This window comes from Prunus dulcis, chromosome 6 (assembly GCF_902201215.1).
Source record: "Prunus dulcis chromosome 6, ALMONDv2, whole genome shotgun sequence".
Taxonomy (NCBI): domain Eukaryota; kingdom Viridiplantae; phylum Streptophyta; class Magnoliopsida; order Rosales; family Rosaceae; genus Prunus; species Prunus dulcis.
Window position 1 is genome coordinate 19136854 of NC_047655.1, and position 9270 is coordinate 19146123.

General features: G+C 35.0%; 1 protein-coding gene across 1 annotated transcript; it reads right to left on the bottom strand.

The window, feature by feature from the left end:
- Nucleotides 1–2106: 2106 nt before the first annotated feature.
- LOC117631200 (cyclin-D2-1) lies at nucleotides 2107–4853 on the bottom strand. Its single transcript, XM_034364216.1, has 6 exons — nucleotides 4218–4853; nucleotides 3722–3808; nucleotides 3501–3599; nucleotides 3179–3380; nucleotides 2958–3079; nucleotides 2107–2820 (listed from the first exon to the last, which is right to left on the bottom strand). The coding sequence occupies exons 1-6, from the start codon at nucleotides 4548–4550 to the stop codon at nucleotides 2578–2580; spliced, it is 1086 nt and encodes a 361-aa protein (XP_034220107.1). The 5' UTR covers nucleotides 4551–4853; the 3' UTR covers nucleotides 2107–2577.
- Between the last annotated feature and the right edge of the window lie 4417 nt (nucleotides 4854–9270).

Sequence of the window (9270 nt, forward strand, 5' to 3'; positions counted from 1 at the left end):
TCACAAAGAACACACAAAGAGGGAATCAAAGAAAAATTACATAACATTCCCCTGGTATTAAGTCTATGTTGTGACAATAGCGAAGTAAAGATTTTATTTTTATGCGGTAATTTTAATTTCCAAATTCTAATTTTATCCAAATTAGTTTGAACAAAATGTTGTATTTGAGTAGATGTTTTAACTGGAAAAAAAAAGTTTACCATTTGGGCAAAGGCCACATATAAGGATCCTTGATATGGATCCTAATTCACCGCATTTAGCATCAACATATTTATATGCATTTAAACTAAAACTCAGAATAATTGTATTAGAATAAAACTCACCCTATCCTTGCGAAAGGCTTGTTGTAGTTTAAGTGGTTAAGATCACTTATCCGTGCACTCGAGGTCGTAGATTCAATTCCCCCTACGCCAATATTGTTTGTATAAAAATAAGTAAAATAAAATAAAAAATAAAAAACTCACCCAATCCTTTTAGTCTGATACCAAGGTGGAAACAATGCTGACGTGGAGTCATCAAAATCTATTGGATTAATTTTAATTAATTTTAAGGGTCAAGATCTTTCTAAATGTGTATAAATACATTGATGCTAAATGAGTGTTGCTATTTCATTCTCCTGTTCTATTTTTCCACTCACTTTATCTTCAAAATTTTAAAGACAAATGTACCCCTTTGTAAAATGATTTCTAAGAACTTAGGGGAAAAACCTCAACTCACGTAACCCACATACTCTACTGTTTGACAAAAAGAAAAAGAAAGAAAAAAAATGAAGAAAGCATACGGTTCCTCAGTTGCTAAAGCATTTATCCAGTCCGTCAAACACAATTTGATCCTATCCAATTCATATCTCAACTACTAATGATTAGCATAGAGAATTTGCTTGAATTAATAAGTAAAGGGTATTTAGGGATAATGTTGGGTGGAAAGATAAAATTGTGTTTTTTTAAAATTTACATGGTATGTGGAGAAATAGGACATAAATAAAAATAACAGCACTCATGCTAAATATTGAGACTCATAATCCCCTCATGTATCATTAAGAGGAGTATTAATAGCCTTTATAGACTGCACCACATCATTAGGTAAAATCGACTAAGTTTTCCTATGTTCCAATTACCAAAAGAAAAAACATCTGTTACTGTTTCATTAAGATTTACATTAATATGATCACCAAGTGAAAGTATGGGAAAAGGAAAAACCCAATTAAAAGTCCACATTTTAATTCAGGATACCTTTTTAGGCAATAGAATTCCCCGATTATAGCTGGACTTCAGAAAAAGAATACTTATTAAAATATTTACTAGAAACCACTTGCACCTACCAATTATCTTTTTGAGTTGAAATTTATTTACTGAATTTAGCTAAAGTATATGCATTAAAAAATTGAAGTTCCTAATTCCTAAAAAGAGCATTACTATTACTATATAAGGACAAATAAGAGGCAAGAAGACAAAATGGTCCAGCACCTCCAAATAAGAACAAGTCAGTATAGTTATTCTCCAACAGTGACATTGACCATATCATTCTCCAACAATGACATGATTAATATTTTGATTTTTTCTTCAATGACTTATTTAAAATAATTATAAGACCAATGGACTGAATAATATAGAGTTGATGGATCATTTGAACGAATAATTTAGTTTATGAATCAAAAAGTAAATCGGATACAAATTTGAGAACCATGAGTGGACTTTTAAATCATTTTCTCAAGATAAAATAGTATTAAGCCTATGCTTAAACCGTGAGACTGTCCAATAGTAATTTGATTTCACCCTTCATTTTAGTTCAAATCGAATCAATTCACATCGCTTAATAGTTAATTAATTTGGCCAAAAGTTTATGGGCGCAACCTATAATGGGTTTATTTCCAAGACTGCTTATTTTTGGAACTATCTTTCAATAACGACTAGAAATAACTTGCATGATGGTGCAGAGATTTTGACTGGTCACCACTCAAAACAAATAATGGTGGGCCCCCTATTTAGGGCCAATGGGGCATCTCCCAGCCATTGTCAATCCCAATAGCAACTCCTCCCTCTTCAACACTTAGCAGCATCTTATTGTCCAGAAATGGACCACAAATTTACTAATTCATTCATCCAATTAAAAAATAAAACATTGGATCTCCGGCTGGATTTTATTTTTTTGCTTTATATTGTCACTGAAAGGAAAATGTTAAAAATAAAAACTTGAACATATTTTTCAGCTATATATAGTTCCAGACCCCTTTCTCATTGAACTGGTAGCTACAACAAAAAACTGTATTTTCCCCAAACACCACTGGATCATATCTTTCAAAATGCTGTGCACCCCTGGATCATCACCACTTTTAAAATCTGTGGCTGTTGAGTAGTCTGATTATAAACTGCTGGTGACTTTACTTTCATGCTAGAAGCATGAGACCCCTGGATATTTTTTTTCCAAATTACTTTATTCATCTCTCTCCCTCTCTCTCTCTCTCTCTCTCTCTCTCTCTCTCACCTCTGTGCTACTATAAGGAACCTCCAAAACCACACCAAAACTCCCATTCAACCAAACTGATTGGATAGCCTGTGAAGGAGAAAAATTCACATCTCATGACTGGGAGTCCATTTTAGACGGATTGTCTGGTTTCCTCCTCTTAATGTCTGGACTTTTATGTGAAGAATTTGCACATGACCCAACTGTAAATTCATCACTTTTATAGCTCAAGCATGCAGCATCCAACACCCCAACCGGACTTTGGGGTACGGATGAAGCCGAGGCACTTCCCCTATTAGCAGAACCACTGATCAATGACAAATCTTTCATCAGTTCAAGACACTTCAACACTCTTACCTGCAAATCCCACAAACAGATGAGCTTCAAGAAATCATTAAATTGATAAAAATATCATATTAAATCCAGGAGACTTTGTTATTAGCTAAAGCAAATTTGTCCTATCATGGTTTGCATCTCTGAAACAACCTTTTTACCTTGTCTACATGCATGAAACAAGAAATGGCCTTATCAATGTCTACTGCTTGTGTTTCTCCTGAAATACAAATTGCCACTGCTGCAGCAATTTCAGAAGGCCTGAATTCCAAGAAGTCAATGCCTGCATTTATTCCCATCCAGCAGTTCATTGAACCCATTAATCCTCAAGAACATCAAACTACAAAAATAACTCATTCACAGTCAGGAAAAAAAAATAAACCTCTTATTGTGCTCAATATGAGTTGTTCTGATCTACAGATAGATGATGTTGACGGACGTTGATCATCACTTATCTTGCTGAGGAAGTAGTCAATGAAAGAGTAGGGAGTACAAGCTTGCATTCTCCACTTTAGAGTGCTCAGCACAAGAAGCTCCATTCTTAGTATAGTTTTAGCTTCAAACACAAACTTGGGATCTCCAACCTGTGCACAATCCACACATAAGAACAACAACATTGTAAGTAAATCAGAGATCAACAGCGGCTTCCAAAATATCAAATTTGCAAGTCAACCATTGTAAATCAATTGACATGATTTCAATACCTGTAAATCCACAGACTGGGGTACAGTAGTCTCCTCCACCTTGGCTGCTATTGATAAACAAGCCACAGCTAGCAATTGCACGGCCCAGGCTTTACCTCTCTGTATGTACAAGAACAGTGAAGTGAAAAATCAAGGACAGAAACACCATAAATGAAAACACATTGTTTGAAATTGAACCGATAACAAAAGAAGCAAACTTTGGGTCCAATTTCTGAACTTACAGGCAATTCATAAAGAGAAAGGAAGCGATCCAAGTAGTTCATAGATAGACAAACACTCAATGGTCCAAAACTGTAATGGGCACGAGCCTGTTGATCAAAATAGAAAAAAAGTCAACCTAATTCAGTAATCAAGCAAAAGGGACATCATCAATCAGAAACAAGGGAAACATAAGTGAGGAAGTAAATGGGCAAACATACAGGGAAAACCAATATCCAATTTCAGAACACAAACGAGATGCCACAGAGAACTAGATTAGGAATAATCGCTCATGATCATTGATCCCCAACAATTTAGATACATTCAGAACATATCGACAACAATCAAACAAGTCACATTGTAAACAAATGTTTTATGATGCTGTTGAAGAACAAAACCCAATTGCAGAAACCTGAATGACAATCGCAAAAACCAGTAAAAAGTCCAAATCATCATAAGAAAAGCAATAACCAATGGAACAAAAAAAGGTAAAACTCAAAGAAAAGTAACAAGACCAACCTTCGAAATCCAATCAAGGGCCTCTCTTCTACTGCTTAAGTCCAAGTCCCCATTGCGCAGTCTCTTGAGGTAATCGTCTCTGGGAAAATGCTCACTCTCCCTCTTAACCATTGAACTAACCCCTTCTTCACTCTGTAACGGAAAATCTATCATAGATTTGGATCTATTATGATTAAAACTGGGGTCTTGATTGTGGGTATTATTGATTATATGGGGCATTGAAGGGAACAGCCCCAAGTCATCTATGGTATTAGAATTAAGATCATCAAAGCAGGTATCTGAGTTTTCTGCACAAAGAAGGTTTGAGTTGGCACAGTCAAAGCTGTCTGCCATTGGAGCACCTCAATATGCCTTGGAAAACCCAAGAAAATCTCATCAAATTAGAGTCTGGGTTTTATCAAAGATGGCATTTTCATTGTAAAACAGGACCCAAGAAGAAGAAGAGGGAGTCTATAAAGAAAGTGTGAATATGGTATAGATACAAACAAAGAGAGTGAGGAAGAGAGAGAGAGAGAGAGAGAGAGAGAGGTGTTTGGGGAGAGACTAATGCAAAGAGAGGAGCTTTATGTAGGAACTGAGCATGTGGGTTTAGGGTAAACGTGAGATTGGGGGAGAGAAGGTTGTGGATTCGTAGAGATACAGAACCAAAAATTAAAAACCAAGCCCACAAAAGAAAACCAAACAATTTGTTCTTTTTATAATTTATTTTTGGTTTGGGAAATCAAAATATAACGAAATAATATAAAAGCCAGAATAAAAACAAAATACAAACCAAACTTTGTTCAGTTGATGAGGGATAAAGATTAGGCTCTTAGGATTTATTTCGTAGGTGTCTTGGCTTCTGATAATGCATACCTGTCTTTTGTCAAATATCATGAACTCAAGGCCTTTTAAGGTATTAAAAAAATAAAGATAATAATATTCATGTCATTTCTTTGTATAAGATGCTATTCTAATTACTAATATCTTTTTGACAAGTAATTCAATGGTATAAAGGTTAATGTACGTGAAATATTGCATTCTTCACAATCTTTAGTCATTCGTGACTATCTTTAGTCAGTACAACTCGTGAAAAATCTATATATCTATGCACGAGTGCAGAAATTTAATAATTTACATAAGAGTCGATTTCAAAAATTTAAAGTTGGATAACAATGTGACGGAAGGTGTGAAAATATTAAATGAAGTGCATGAATATGCCACAATAGGCAAGCAATTAGAAGGTCGGGGCCTAATGGAATCGGCGTCGAAGACTTGTTAATGAAAAAGTAACCTTTATTTGCTTCTTTTATTTAAAAAATAGTGGGAGCGAGATTTGAAGTCTAATCATAAGTGTGTAAAATAAAGTATTACTACTAAAACTAGAAGCCGCAATGTGGCTTTTAAGTATTAAAGAGCAGTAATCCTCTTGTTGAGAAACTAGGATAATTTGGTTTGGTTGTGATTATCTCATATAATTAGCAATGATGTCATTAATGATTCCATAAAATACGGTAGGGAGATTACATATTTAATTTGTGAACATATAAGCTGTACCCTACGAACAATGCGGTTTAGTTTAATGGGCTCATTAACCCTTACGAATATAAAAAAATTTCGAAGGGTGATCTCCAATTCTTACAAGCCCAATTGTTTACTACTAGTTGAATCTGACCCCATTGCATTTTTTTTTTAAAGAGTATGTACCATTTTAATGCCATACCTAAAAGAATTTACAAGTTTGGTAAGAAACTCAACAATTGAAAAGGAAGACTTGGGGATTCCATATGCAAATTCAGAATCCAGTTTAGCATGGTCGTCATGAGTTTGTGATGATTAGATAAGTGAAACATTTGCAACCAACTAATAGTTGAGAACTTGAGATCATCTAAAGCTCTTTGAGTTTTTGGTGGAATAATACTCTTTTATTTATTAATGTATTTAATGTTATTTTGGAAGAAGAGGGTAGGCAAAGGAAGCCTAGTGGCAATTGGGAAAGAATGAAATGAAGGGGTAAATATGTAGAAGGTGGTTGGTGAAGAATGACCGATGGACAATGGCTTTGTCATTTTCCACCTTAGAGCCAGTCGCGTGCTCTGTGCAATCTCAGCAGATTATCAAAACTACCCGTTTTGGTTCAGAAATCGGCATCATCATGGTACTTTTGGCCTGTCTCACTCTAATTGTATGTTATACATGCACATGTCCTAAGTCAAATATACCCTCAACTCAGGAGAGAAATTTCCATGTTCCGGTGTCACTGTCACCCTCTTCCTATCTTTCCCGGGACAATGATTCCGGGGTATGGAAGTATTTTTATCGATCCAACAGGGACCATCAATATCCATCCCCACTAGTTACTGGTGTGAACAATGATCAATATACTTGTTTTAGTTACTCTTTTTTATTTTTTATTTTTTCTTTTTTTCTTTTTTTCTTTTTTTCTTTTTTTTTGGGAGTAAGGTAGGGCTACAAATTTCGTATGTGAAGAAGAAAAGTGGGATAGAAATTGTAGAAAGATGAAATTGTCATGGCATGTGTTAATAATTTTTTAGAGTATTTATTTATCACCAATAATTCATAATAATTGACATCAAATTAAGCACAGTATGCTAGTTATTACCACCAATAATTCTTAACAAATGTCAGGAAAAAAAAGAATAATTGGAGATATTAAATACTTTAATGAACTATTGACATATGCCATGAATTAAATGAGTTTTGTGTTGGACTTACTATTTTTGATTGAACTGCAAAATCAAATGGAATCCCTAATAATATTAGGTCATTGAATTCCAAAATCAATCATTCACCTTCGTATATTTTATCGAAGCTCATTCAAATTAGGCACACCAACATTCAAAGTTTCCATTCCAACCATATGTTGTCAAATTAAATTGAATGGAAAAAAATTCTAAAGCTTCCCTACTTAGGATACTCAATCCTGCATTCATAAAAAGTAGGGTTTCAAAACAAAAACAAGATCTAAAAGAAACATGATCTTTGAATCTTTCCCTTTTCTAGACTTTACCAACACAAATTTCCAACCCTTTTTTCTTCTCCTAGAGATGCTCTCTCTCTCTCTCTCTCTCTCTCTCTCTCTCTCTCTCTGTGTTAGCCTTTCCACCACCACCACCACCACCCCCCTCCTCTTTTATGGGGTTTTGGCTCCCAAAAATTCTCCAAGACCAAATGTGAAACACTTTTTACTACAAACATATCCCAAATCACGTGTAATCGTGCATTACAAAGTTGAATTAAATTAAACAAAAACAGCCTTTTACTTTGACACACTTTAACTCTAATTTGTAAGAGCTTCATGCTTCATGCAAACGGCTAGAGCAAGCAAAGCTTAAATCTATTGGACCTGCATGGCAATGGCATGAGAGGACAATGGATATTAATTTGTCCATTCTTTTTGGTCTTTAGGGTTTTTGCAAGTGTTTGAGATTCGAGCACTCTCTCTTTCTCTCTCAAACCCCGAGCCCCCCATGCATCAAAAGCATCCAGAGCACCAGCCAGAGCTGAGACTCAGACCTAATATATATATTAATTATTTATATTTATATACAATAATAAAATTAAAATGTGTCTCTCTGCTGTAACGGATCTACTTTTGTTTCCGTTTGTGATTTGTCCTCTTCCTTCCCTTCCACTAGCAATTTTTATAAGTTCTAGACTTTCTTTAATCAGTAATGATGATGTAAAAATTAGCAGTTGTCGATTGTTGTGGAAGATAGTGTATGAATACATTTGGAAAGATTAGGGTTAGAGAGACCAATGCATACTTGCTCATTCCAAGAGGAGTCTGTTTCTTTTTTCCTTCACAATTTTAATAACCTTATTATGATGCTGCCACAGAAAATGCTGGGTTATTTAAAAAAATTGATCAGTGATGCAGAATTGCAGTATTTTGTTGTTATTATGGTTAATAATACACATTTTTGAATGTAATTGGATCTCAACCACGGAGGAAATCTACCTGTAACAATGACTTACCATTAGAATCTAACTCAATTGATTATTCGATTCACCCTTTTTCGATATAAATTGTATGTAAAATAAAATGAGATAATGTAAGGAGAAAAGCGTCCAACAAAGAATGCATTTTTACGAAATTTCAGTATTACTAGTTAAGGGACATGTTCTCGTCAATTTGAATGATTGATTATGTGAATTATTATCTGGATGTGTGATCCGAAATGGTAGTCTAACCAAAAATAAATAAAAAATCAAACTTTTTGATCCAAATTGACAAGTTTTGGGTTCAAATACAGAATAGAAGTCAAATGGTTTTTAAGAGAGTTCCCGCTGGAACTTAACTGGATGTACAAATTACAAAGCATGATTGCTTCGAACAGGGAATAATAGACTTGGACTAGAACAGGAGCTGCTTGTTAAATTCAGTTATCAAGTTTTGGATGAGATCAACTTTTCCCATGAGGCACCAATGATTAATCAGCAGCTGGGAGAAGACCAAAAACACCTTGGTTCTTGAGCTGAAATGGTAGATTATTTGCAATGAACAAGGCCAAGTGAAGTTGGTTTCAGAGTTTTATTGCTTTGAGTGAATGAAAGAACATGTTTTCTTTCTTTGGGACAGACAATGATGGGTGTAGTTTTCAGTTGGCCATTTATGCCTTCTTGATGTTAGAGCTGCTTAGAATTCCTACCAAGGATTGATGAGAAGAGACCTTGGAATTTGTAATTCAATGCCCCCACTGTTTGAATCAAAGCTGTGAGATTGATCATTTAAAAAAGTGACCATTGAGGTGATTATTATTAGCAATATTCAACACAAGACTGGACTCTCATCACCAAACAAGCCCATTTCTCAAATGAAAATCACCCTTGATAGAATGGACTGGTAGCTATGCAAACACTAAGCTCAACTAGAGTGATGAGCAGCATTTTCAGGCTCCTCCAAACTTATCGATGATGCACAACACAACCCGGAGTGACTGTAATGAGAGGTTATGGTGAAGGGTTATAATGAGGGGGTCTTAATAGCCCTTCAATCAAATTGCATTGTTATTATTGGACGGCAGGATTGGACCCCTCAACACACCCCCTC